This window comes from Rhinopithecus bieti, unplaced genomic scaffold, assembly GCF_001698545.2.
Source record: "Rhinopithecus bieti isolate Rb0 unplaced genomic scaffold, ASM169854v2 scaffold_5216, whole genome shotgun sequence".
NCBI lineage: Eukaryota > Metazoa > Chordata > Mammalia > Primates > Cercopithecidae > Rhinopithecus > Rhinopithecus bieti.
The window spans coordinates 395,538-407,842 of NW_016805021.1; the positions used below are offsets into that span (position 1 = coordinate 395,538).

The following is a 12,305-nucleotide window of genomic DNA, read 5'->3' on the forward strand; positions in this document are numbered from 1 at the left end:
AAATCAGGAAATAACAGGTGCTGGAGAGGATGTGGAGAAATACTTTTACACTGTTGGTGGGACTGTAAACTAGTTCAACCATTGTGGAAGACAATGTGGCAATTCCTCAAGGATCTAGAAGTGGAAATACCATTTGACCCAGCCATCACATTATTGGGTATATACCCAAAGAATTAAAAATCATGCTGTTATAAAGACACATGGCACATGTATGTTTTATTGCGCACTATTCGCAATAGCAAAGACTTGGAATCAGCGCAAATGTCCATCAGTGAGCAGATCTGGATTAAGAAAATGTGGGCACATATACACCATGGAATACTATGCAGGCAGCTAATAAAAAGGGAATGAGTTTTTGTCATTTTGTTAAGGACATGGATGGCCAGCTGGAAAACCATCATTGCTGCAGGCAAACTATCAACAAGAACAGAAAAACCAAAACACGCAACATGTTCTCACTCATAGGTGGGAAGTGAACAATGAGAATGCTTGGACACAGGAAGGGGAACATCACACACCCGAGCCTATTGTGGGGAGGGAGGAGGGAGGAGGGATAGCATTAGGAGATATACCTAATGTAAATGATGAGTTAATGGGTGCAGCACACCAACATGGCATATGTATACATATGTAACAAACCCGCACGTTGTACACATGTATCTTAGAACTTAAATTTAAAAAAAAAAAATACTATTTGTGTAGCCAAAACTTTTTTCCTTTCACAACTGCTGTGTTTCCTGATAATGTCAACCTTTCCTTTTGTTCAATTAAAATATGCACAACATGCTCTCAGTAAAATTCCAGAATCTCGTCTGTCTGTTATTTAATGTCCCACACAGTATACTTCAAGATGTTTTTTTCTGTCATCTTTCCTTATCAGTAGAAAAGAAGAAAGACACAGATTAGTTAGGATGTTAACATTAGCAACATAACACCACCCATAAATGTTTTGATAATGTGTTGACTAGAAACTGTTTTTGCAATTCCAAGAAGTTTTCATCACTCAAGGGAAGAAAGTGCCTATCATTCATCATCACATTCTTGAGAATGTTTTTCTGAACTGTAGACACGGACTTCTGCACATCACCAGTGTTTTCAAGTATGCTGGCTGTTTGCTGTTCACGGCCGACACTAACCTATCTCCGTGTATGTTCCACTTTTCAGAAGCTAGTGGTTTCAGTTAGGCCCTTTTAAGTCAAGGTTCTCACCCAAGAACTGGCCAGCAAGCCATCAGGAGCCGAGAGCTTTGGGAACTGGTCTTTTATTCTGTTTCTCTCTCAGTGTCTCCCTCCTTATCGGGAGCTCTCATTGCTCCCTTGGGTTTATGGCTTCTATTTCTATCCATCTTTTCAGCTTCAGCTTTTAGTACTAACCAGGTTTTCCTCTGATGGTTCACAATCCAAATTCCCATGGAAGAAATCTGGTTAACTCTTCTCAGCTTTCCATAGTCAAGCTGTGTTGAAGGTCATTGTCAGCCCATGAATTGGCTGATACCAAACCTGGTGCTGAGGCCAGGACGGACTGGCTGAGTATGAGTGGGGGTGCTGGGGTAATCCACGAAACCTAATAGCACCTAACATACAACAAAAGGGAGAATGAGGGCAACTTCTTAAGGAAATCGGGGTAGACTTCTTTTATACTGTGCATAGGATTTCTTTAAAACTTTCACGTTTATCTGAATGATCTAGTCTTTTATTCATCAGTTTTAGTGCTATATTAACTATATGATATGAATTTAATGTTGTACTTTCATTATTGCTTCTTGATAATATAGTATCCAAAAAAGAGTCTAAACCTATTTCACAGAGGAGGAACCCAGAGATGGTATGTAACTATCCTGAGGTCATGGGGTTATAGAAAGGCAGAGAATGAGAAGCTGATATCCCAAATTCCCAGCACTAACATGAACTGGATTAAAGAACCTAGATAATATTCCCAATAATTAGGAACCCTGTTTGTTACCAAAGGGATTTCCTTCTTTTCTCATCTAAGAGGACATGCCAAAGAGAAACAAACATGTGAAGAGTTCTAATATATAACTACTGTTATAAAACATTTAAAACGTAAAATTGGCACCTTTTCAAACCTTACAAGAAATCATTTTAAAGTTTATTCAAATGACAGAATCTTACCATGCTTCACAGTTTTTTTAATACTTAAGAAAACTTCTATAAATGTGTAATAAATGTATGCATGTGTAAATTAATCATAAATGATAAACCACCCTTTACAAAAGAAATTGATTTATTCCATCAACTACACCCAAATAATTTCAAAAAGTATATCAAAGAATTATTTCTAAATTGATTTTTTTTCTTGCTGTACATAGCACTAAGGACAAACTGTCAGCTCTTAAGCTTTTGTTTGACCTGCTTTGTTAAATGCTTTGTGAAATGATATTCAGAACAGCACCATGTGATGTCAACTTGCATTAATTCTTTCCCAAAGAGAGGTGTTCAGTATTCAAACTGTGTTTGTACTGGCACAATCTATTTATGTTTCAGCTTCATTTCTGAAAGTTTACAAGTACCGCTTCCTTTGGAAGACTCTGTTCTTTCTTGCAACTTCTCTTCTAAAACAACCTTTGAAAGGAGAATAATGATGTCCTATAAAGCTCCTTTCAGGGAAGTCATTAAGAAAATGATAAATATTTTAGAGAATTGAATTAAAATGTTGGCTATATGTCAATGTTAAATTTTACTATTTTCATTACAGATATATCATGAAAAATTGAAACTATCATTTATTCATCTAAGGAAAGATTTCTCTATGAAGTAAATCCATCAACATTATACATGTTTTTATGTAAAAGATAATTTATTAATTTGTTTTCAGCTATCAAGAAAAGAATGCATTTGTTACTAAAATTATAAAATGTCCTTTAATTCATTTATAGTAATGATTGTAGATATTAGCAAACACCTAAATGTTTTGCTGATTAGGTGATGTGGGGTAATAAAAAAAATTCATTTCAAATTTCTTCATTTAAAAGAAAAATATAAATCATTTATGTATTATTCTGTCTTGCTTAGAAAACACTTAACAGAAAGGTTTCGTTAAGATTCTAAATCTAGACTTTGATGATTTTGAAATGAATTCCTGGTTTCCTCTATTCCCCTGGGAACCAATTATGATAATTTCAAGGACAGTCATTGGCAAATCCAATTCAGTTGACTGCTAAAGGTCTTTTTTCAAGTTTTGTCCTTTCCACCTTTTTTTCTGAAGCCGGTTTCTGGTTGGTTCGGTCAATACCAAAGGTTCTTGTATGACGACTGCTGGGTAATTTTTGCCTAATAGTTCAACTTCCACTTGCTGTCCCACTTCACTTAGTTCCACAGGGACATACGCGAAAGCCAGGCTCTTCTGGATGCTGTAGCTATAGCTTCCAGATGTCGTGTTGCCAACCACCTGGAAAACAAGACCCAACAGTCCTCAGTGTCTCGGTCACAGCTCTGTGCTCCTCATCTCTGGGTGAAAAAAAACTGAAATACAGATTCAACTTACAAAATGGAAGTTTTCTGAAATGCTGTCTGGGGGCACAACGCCAGAGACACAGGAGGTAAACTTCACATTTTGAGAAGATGAATGAAAGCTTACAAATTATGAAAAGTAACTCTCAAGGTACACATCTGTATTACTCTGAAATTTCTCATTTTTAAAACAGTAATACTTAGTTTAGGCCAGGAGTAGTGGCTCGTGCCTGTAATCCCAGCACTTGGGGAGGCCAAGGCAGGCGGATCATTTGAGGTCAGGAGTTCGAGACCAGCCTGGCCAAAATGGTGAAACCCTGTCTGTACTAAAAATACAAAAATTAGCTGGGCGTGGTGGCAGGCACCTACACTCTCGGCTACTCAGAAGGCTGAAGCATGAGAATTGCTTGAACCTGGGAGGCGGAGATTGCAGTGAGCTGAGATCTGGCCACTGCACTCCAGCCTGGATGACAGAGTGAGACTGTCTCAAAAAAAAAGTCTATATAATAAGTTTGATTAAAAGATAAGAAGGTTATTGGAAATCAGGTCTAAAAGAAGGAAAAGCAGAAAATACAGAAAACTGTTGTCAAAACATTACATGGAACAAAAAGAAAAGGAAGACAACAAAAGTAAAACACGATACATAGCCCTGCTCAAAATGGCTTCTCCTGGCCACACTACATTGCACTAATCCTTAAAGTCTTACCGTCTGGCACAGTGGACTGCTTATAGCTGGAGCTTAAGACATCCAGGGACGGGAATCAGCCTGGTGATCATTCAGCTGCCTCAGCAAAGAGCACGCTACCATCAACAATCTTACTATAGCACTTCCAGTATTTTAGATGCTAACACATTCATGACTTTAATTGCAGACTCCTATCTCTGTAGTCCCAGTTTTTAATTCTCTTTGAAACCCTAAATCAGAAGCTCTCCATATGATTTCTAAACTTACTGCGAAAACTGGTTGATTGAAAAAAAAAATGTGAATACATTCATTAGTAAAAGTTTCTCTCTGGCTGATTGTTAACTGCCAAGTTATAACACATGCTTTAAAACTGCTATTTTCCTTTAGATCATAGTTCAGTGATACAGGTAGGGATTAGGGTCAGAGAGGTTAGAGTTTCAATTATTGCTGGTTTTTTTTTTTTTTTTTCCTGGTGTGGAAGACTACTGACTCTCCATATTTATTGCTTTATATTATAAGAATTAAACAAAGAAACAGAGACAAGAAAATCACTTTTGGAAATTTCACAATCACCAATTTGCAACAGAAATTGAGGCATAATATTTATGCTAACAAATACGTTGGAAGAATTGTCACCTCAGCCCACAACTGCAGGTGGAAAAACTCCTGGATTTTCACTTAATCCATTACTCAGTGATGAACATTTTTTGTTTTTTTTCCAAAGCCTTAGATGATTTTCAGGTGAATGTGTGTTGTTCTTCTCCACTAGTATGTTTCTGGCACAGTTAAGTTTAAAGTGATCTGGTCCTACAGAATGCCTCCATACCAGCGTGATAACACCACCAAGATATTCCTCACATTTAAAAGCTCCATGAGATGAAGAAGATGTCCACCAGCTGCTGTCTCCCCATCACCCTCACAATCCTGTAAGGTCTGTTTATCCTCACAATATATTCTGCAGGCATAGATGCTGTGGGTGGTACTAGCTATTTTCTTATTCTCATACAAGTTGGAAAGAACCATTTTCGCCTGTTTGGGACAAACTACTGGAGCCAAGTCTGCCTGAAAAGTACTTATTTGGCCTGTAACAGAAATGCCATGATCAATCGCAGAGAATTCTATTTCTCTTTGATTTTCACTGATATCAAAATCCAGTGCTTTTACCAAGCTTTCTGGCTAACATGCAAAAATGAGATCATCTTCACTCAACATCTTCCTCTTCAGTTTCTTTCTTTACATCTGGGCATGATTCTGTCATCTGAGATTTTGTATTGGAACATCTCTTATTTTCTCCACTCACAGGTAAAGAATACTTTCACCAATATTCTGTTATTTTCTCATTAAATATTTTGGGAGGAAAAGAAACATAGCCTGGATCCCAGGGACACAAAGCAGGTACTCTCTCTGAACCAAATGGGGCGGCCACATATGTATTTCCTCAAGGTTATTCAATAAATGGACAAGTTCTTGCCCTTTAAGCCAATGAGTATTCAACTGATGGAGAGGCGGAGCTGTACCTGGGTACTCATTTGGTAGCACAACTTGCAAGCAAAGTGTCCATTTGGGGTCATCTATATCATCACTAATTCTAGCACAAAATATTTTGGCACAGTCATCAATGACACACCATTCCTCGCCATCAATGGCTGCCATTACTTCACTTTCTTCATCCTGCCTTTGGTCACCCCTGCGTCCCCCTCAGCCATGTGGCCCTGGGAGCAGCTCTGTGGCTGCACCTAATCATTGCTTTTGTTTGTTTTTTGAGATGGAGTCTTGCTCTGTTGCCCCAGCTGGAGTGCAGTGGTGCAATCTTGGCTCTCTGCAACTTCTACCTCCCGGGTTCAAGTGATTCTCCTGCCTCAGCCTCCTGAGTAGCTGGGACTACAGGTGTACACCATCATGCCCAGCTAATTTTTGTATTTTTAGTAGAGACGGGGTTTCACCATGTTGGTCTTGCTGGTCTCGAACTCCTGAACTCAAGTGATCAGCCTGCCTTGGCCTCCCAAAGTGCTGGAATTACAGGAATGAGCTACCATGCCTGCCTTAATCATTGGTTTTTGAAAGACTTTCTTGGTAACCTTGGTTTCATTTCCCCACCTGTAAGAGAGAAATTTGGGTTTGGAGCCCTAGGAGAGTTAACCTGGTTTGCTTGAGCATCTTCAGAAAACAGGAAGAGACCTGCGCCGGTCTCAGGCTGTAATCCCCTGACTCACTGGGTCAAAAGCCCACAATCACTCTTAGGAGACTACATACACTGTTTCCTCAGCCCTTCTCATCTCCTAACATCCCAGCAGTCATTTGTCTTGCAGCCATTTGTCTTGATGTTTTCTGCATCAGTAAACTAAAAAAAGAGAGTCCTTATTTATGAGTGCTATTTTTAAAGTTTGCTTTGCTTTCTGCTAGAATTTACTTTCATTTCTACTTGAATTTCTCTCTAATCCAGGGGTTAGAAGCCCAGGGCATTTCAGAAGTCTGGCCTTTCCTTTTACCTTATTACTAAATCTCCAGGGAAATGTTTTCTCTTGCATAAATTTTAAACAGTTTTCCCTAAAATCTTCCAGGTTCAATTAGATCCATTCCATCTTTTAGTTCAGTGAACTGTGAGAACAATCGGTCCCCACCCTCTGCCCGGCAAATTCTCATTCTTTGTTAAAACAAACATTGACCTTCTTTTTACCAATGTGAATAATTCTCATCTATTTTTAGCCTTTTCTCATTTCTCTCTCAAATTATGAGAAGTCTCTATCTGATTTCCAGAAGGTAACATGGCGAATGGCCTTTGAAGGAAGTTAACATAATTTAAGTTTGATGTTCTATTGTGTTTTTCTTTGACTGTTCCTGTGTGTTTTAGTTTACAAATAATAATTTTAAAAACCTTTTAAGCTCTCCAAACCTCTCCACAAACCTCTTTTCAAAACTTCCTTCCAAGATAAGAATCTTTTATAACTGAGTCACCCAATATAAAGAAAGCCTTTCTCATGACCATCTTTATGCCTTGATTTAAAAAAAAAAATTAAACCTCATTTAAGGTTATAATCCCTTTCTCCAGCACTGCCCTGCTCCCAGTTGGACTTGACCTTTCCCCAAGGCACTAAAGACCATCTGACATGCAATATACTTTATTTATTTTGTCCATTGTCCATCTCTCGCTCCTCTGGAATATAAACTCCATGAGGTCTGAGATTCTTGTGTTTTGTTCACTGCTATATCCCCAGTGCCTAGAATATCGCTGGCATATAGTAGACACTAAAAAAAAAAAAAAAAAAAAAAAAAAAAAGTCAATAAACAAATACATTTGTACCCTATCTCTAGCACTGGAAATGCTTGCAAGCATAAAATACTAAAAGCAACACAAGACAAAGTCTGAAAATAAAAAGCAAAAATTATTTCATATCAGTCCAGAGTAAAGACGATCCAAGGAGAACCTCTGAAAAAGGATCAAAAAAGAAGACCATCTGCATGTTAAAATGATGACCTTACTAAGCATCAAAGAGCAGGCAAACTCATATTAGGAAATCCAAGAGCTAGAATCCTGTAATTGGATTAGCAGTTTTATAAGCAGATGGCAAGGAAAGGTGAACAATATAGCATGTAAATGCAGTATATGCATAGGGCAAATGAAAAAAACTTTAGATTGGAGCTTAGGTTTTCAAGGTTTTAAAACTAATTTTGGTATCATCATATTTAAGGTGGCTAAAAATCAGTTGACTGTGGATGATGTGGGAATACTGAAAAATATAGCATAGTATCTCTTTCATTCCATGTTGAGTAAAACAGAAGGCTGGTGAAAGGGTAAGTGTAGACCGTATTAAGAAGTACCGAGAAAACTGACTGGGAATAGAGTGAAAAATAAAAAACAAAGGAAAAGATGAGGTGGGAGGAAATGTAATGACAAGAAGACGTTATCTCATCCAATGGCTTCATTTTACAGATGAGAAAACTGAGGCCCAGAGATCAGCTCAGGATCAGGTCAAACAGTTAATTAATGGCAGAGCTGGTTATAAGTAGAAATCATGTGAATTGTGGGCAAATATGAAATGAGGACGAATACATATTAAGAAAAGAGGGCTGAACCAGAGATACAGAACAGAAAGAGAAAGAAGAGACAGGGAGAAAGGTAGGAACAGTTCAAACAGAAGAGCAAACTCAGCCCAATTTAAGAAGGAAGTAGAGGTCAGCCCATCCAGGCTTACAGACAGGTGAAGGCACTTGAGATCTGAGAAAAGTCAGTTGGCTTCATAGACTCTAATAACATTCACCTGATACTCAGATGCACAAGGATGTGGGTATAGAATTAAATTCTTAAGGCCGGGGGCAGTGACTCATGCCTGTAATCCCAGCACTTTGGGAGACCAAGGTGGATGTATGACCTGGCTGGTGATCAAGACCAGCCTGGCCAACGTGGAGAAACCCCATCTCTACTAAAAATACAAAAATTAGCCGAGCATGGTGGCATGCACCTGTAATCCCAGCTACTCAGGAGGCTGAGGCAGGAGAACCACTTGAACCCGGGAAGCAGAGGTTGTAGTGAGTCGAGATCATGCTGCTGCACTTCAGCCTGGGCAACAGAGTAAGGCTCTGTCTCAAAATTAATTAATTAATTAATTAATTAAATTCTTAAGAAACTACAGGGGGACATCAGCAGAGAGAGAAAAGAAATCAAATTGATTTCTTTTATGTCTTAGAAGAAAGGACCAGAAATTCAAAGCTGGAAACTAGACCTGAGTTGGAGATCGGTTCTATCAATCACCAGCCATGTAACCTCAAGCAAGTTACTTCTGAGCCCCTCAAAGCCTCATCTTTAAAATGGAAATGATCATACATATCTGACAGGCGTGCTGTAAAGTTAAATGGGAGAGCACATGAAAAATATCTGGTATACAGTAAGAACTCAGTAGTTGTTAGTTCTTTGTTAAATTGACCCATGCTTTAGCCCCAAAGGCTGTGATTTGACACCACTGGCTTTCTCCACTTCTAGCACTGTTTGTGTTACTGATGAGACAGAGAAAATGGAAACAAATATCAAGTAGGCTGCAGTGAATAAGAAAAAAACCCAGGCACAGAAGCTCTGAGTCTTGGGTAATGACCAAGCTGACCTTGTTCATTGTGGAACCGTTGTTTAGATGAGCTTTGAAGGCTCTATTCCCTCCCCGTGGTCTAAGCTGGGTGTCCCACACGTGCCTGCTAACACCAGGAAAAAACACACCCACACTCAGTTTCAACAAAATTGGGTTTTACAAATAGTAATAAAAAATGGAGACAGTAACTGAATGCAGAAAGCTTGGGAGAAAAAATGGAGAAAAAGTCCCATTGATACGTTATCTGACTTACCCTGGTTTTACGGAATACAAATAGAAAGAATGAAAAGTAACATTCCAAAATGAGAAGGTGATTTTACTCTTCCTGAAGAGCCAAATGGTTTCCACTTTTTGCTTTACTTTCTAAGGTTCTACCCTCTATTGTCATAGATGTTTTCATTTGGATTTTTTCCCTGTTAATATGCTAATTGTCTCCTTCTGAAAGATCCATAAAAAGTTAAATCAGAATGCCAATTTTTTTATAAAACCCATCTTTTGCAGTTACAGACATGGATGTGATGAGCAAATAGATCATTTACCCTCTAAATCATACCCTCCTCATTGTCCAATGTATTTCAAGTCTTTGGGTTTGTTTTCTTTAAACAGAATACATAGAATTTTATTTTTCAAAAATGAGCAACATTTCATTTTCCTTTCAGTTAATTGCATTCTGTCTTTTGAATGTCAGCTCAGAAATCAAAAGTGTGTCATCCCTCCAATAAATAATTAATAGCAAAAGGGTTTAAGAGAAAATAGGAACAAGGGGAGTTTCTGTTGCAGAAGACGCCACAGCCCCTGGCAGTGAGGTCCTCAGCACTCACCTTGCCATTGTACCAGATGCTTTCATTTCCCTCTGGATCAACATCATCCGTTGCCAAGGTGAGGCAGACCAGTCTTCGTTTCAGCCCCTTGGCTTTAATCTGTTTCAGTGCTTGCTTTCCTATGAAGTCTGCTGGCTGCAGGAATCCAAGATAATGATGATGAATGAATGCTCAGACACTGTGACAAGGTTAGAGATGCAAGCATTTAAATTTGTCTTTGCTATTTTCTCGCCAATTACACATTAAATAAAAATACAGATTGGATCAAATGTTTAGACAAATATTTCTTAGTCCTCAAATGACAGTATCAGCCACCTATTCCTTCAGAATATGTTAGACTTAAGGGTAATAACTTGTGATGACAATTTACCAGAACCACCTAGGCAGAAAAACATAAGGCATGTTGCAATGGTGGATTATGAAAGTGACCCTTGTGTCTAATGGGTCTGGACAGTGGTACAGGCTGTCAGTAAGCAATGTGCAACTCAATTTCTACCTATAGAAAGTCTTTTACAAGAAGAAAATTCACTTTTTTGAAACATGATGCTAAAACAACCCCAAAATGCAGTATTTTCTTTTTGCTTCTTCAGAATAATGTCTCTGGAAAGTATTTACCTATTGGGTCGCATTCATTAGTTCATTCTCAAAACATTTATTGAGTCCCTACTATGTGTGAGGCATAGTGCTAGGCCCTGTGTGGGTAACAAAATGAGTTAGACACAGACATTTTTATCCAAGAGTTTATTCTCTAACACTGTGCTTTTCAACCTTTTTTTTTTTTTTTTTTTTTTTTTACTTCTTCCATGCAACACATGACAGATGACATTCCTATTCCTAATACATTCCCATGGACACACTCAGGGTCATTCCCAATGCAATCAATATAAGGGAATGAGAGTGAGAGCGACATTGTTATAGGGATAACCTTGAATTCATTCTTATGTATTAAAAAAAAAAAAAAAAGTAGTAATCAGGCAAACTGGAAGACTTCACACTTATTGGTAATACACCTTAATACAGCTTACCTGTGAGCAGGACACACAAGTGAGCAATGACTCCTCAGCAGAGACACTTAGCTAATAAGGGAGATAGAATTCGACTCAACCAAATGCCAGGAGACACATGATAAGTGTGATAAACTAGTCAGAGGTGAAGAGAGAGCACTGAGAGCGAGCGCCCTGGAGGAAGGGCTGACATCCATGGGAGGTTGGTGTGAGACTTCTGCATACTCTGCCTAGACAAGCATCTCTTATGTGAGGGAAAGGAAATTTGTGATATATAAATCACGTCTACAGTGAATGAGATTTAATCAGAGATCACAATGTGGAAAACAAGATTCTCGAAACAGTTCCCACAGACTACTCTCTGAAAGCAAAGAAAGGAAAGAACCAAAAACTTCGATTTCTTCACTGGCAATAAGAAAGAATATTTCATGCCTAAGATGTCCTCCACCACTAACATTTAGGACTTACACAGTTCTTTCTGCACTTGAAACATTTAGGACTGAGTGTAATAAATCCCCTTAACCTCCAGAGAAGCAGCAGCGGGGGTCCTCACACACCCTCACTGAGAGTCCCCCTCCCAGTCTATTCCTTCCCCAGTTTAGAGCCTCTAGGATGAATCCACAATGAAATATTATTTCTATGGATAATCCAACTTTAAATTGCTGACCTACACAGGAAGTTAGAGAAAGTTTCCATTAGCTGAGGTTAAAATAATGTACAAAATGAACATCCAATTCTCTCTCCTTCCCCAGGGTGATACAAATGGTGAGAACCAACTATAAAGCTTTATTATGAAGCCAGATCATGAAAATTTAAAGAAGATTGGAACTCGTGTTATCTAATATAGGGCAAATGGGGGTGGGGAGTCACAGGAAGAGCTTGATTCATTTGAATTCATATGTAGGATAAATTCATGATAACAAGTCATAACAAACCAAAGTTCACTATAGTTAAAACATGCAGAGTTGGTCCTTGAACGATACCACTTTAAGCTGCAGAGGTCCACTCATGTGGATTTTTTTTCAACTAAACACAAATAGAAAATACAGTATTCGTGGGGTTTGAAACCCATGCATATGGAGGGGATGACTTTTTGTATATATGGGTTGGCGGTTCTTGAGAAAACCCAGATTTTGGTATATGTGGGGATTCTGGAACCAATCCCCCACATACATACAGAGAGGGATGACTGTATATCTAAGAAAGAATTCTATAACAGCAACAGTTTTTTTTTTTTTTTTTTTTTT

The 12,305-nt window shown here is 38.4% G+C and overlaps 1 protein-coding gene and 1 pseudogene across 1 annotated transcript in view; both read right to left on the reverse strand.

Moving 5' to 3' along the window:
• Nucleotides 1–2,720: 2,720 nt before the first annotated feature.
• The window catches only part of DMGDH (dimethylglycine dehydrogenase), a 75,137-nt gene continuing 65,552 nt past the window's right edge, over nucleotides 2,721–12,305 (reverse strand). The window contains 3 exon segments of the mRNA XM_017870902.1: nucleotides 2,721–3,218; nucleotides 3,220–3,408; nucleotides 10,055–10,189. Of these exon segments, the coding sequence (XP_017726391.1) occupies nucleotides 3,192–3,218; nucleotides 3,220–3,408; nucleotides 10,055–10,189 (351 nt within the window). The 3' untranslated portion in view covers nucleotides 2,721–3,191.
• Nucleotides 3,911–5,944, reverse strand: LOC108528902 (protein IMPACT pseudogene; annotated as a pseudogene).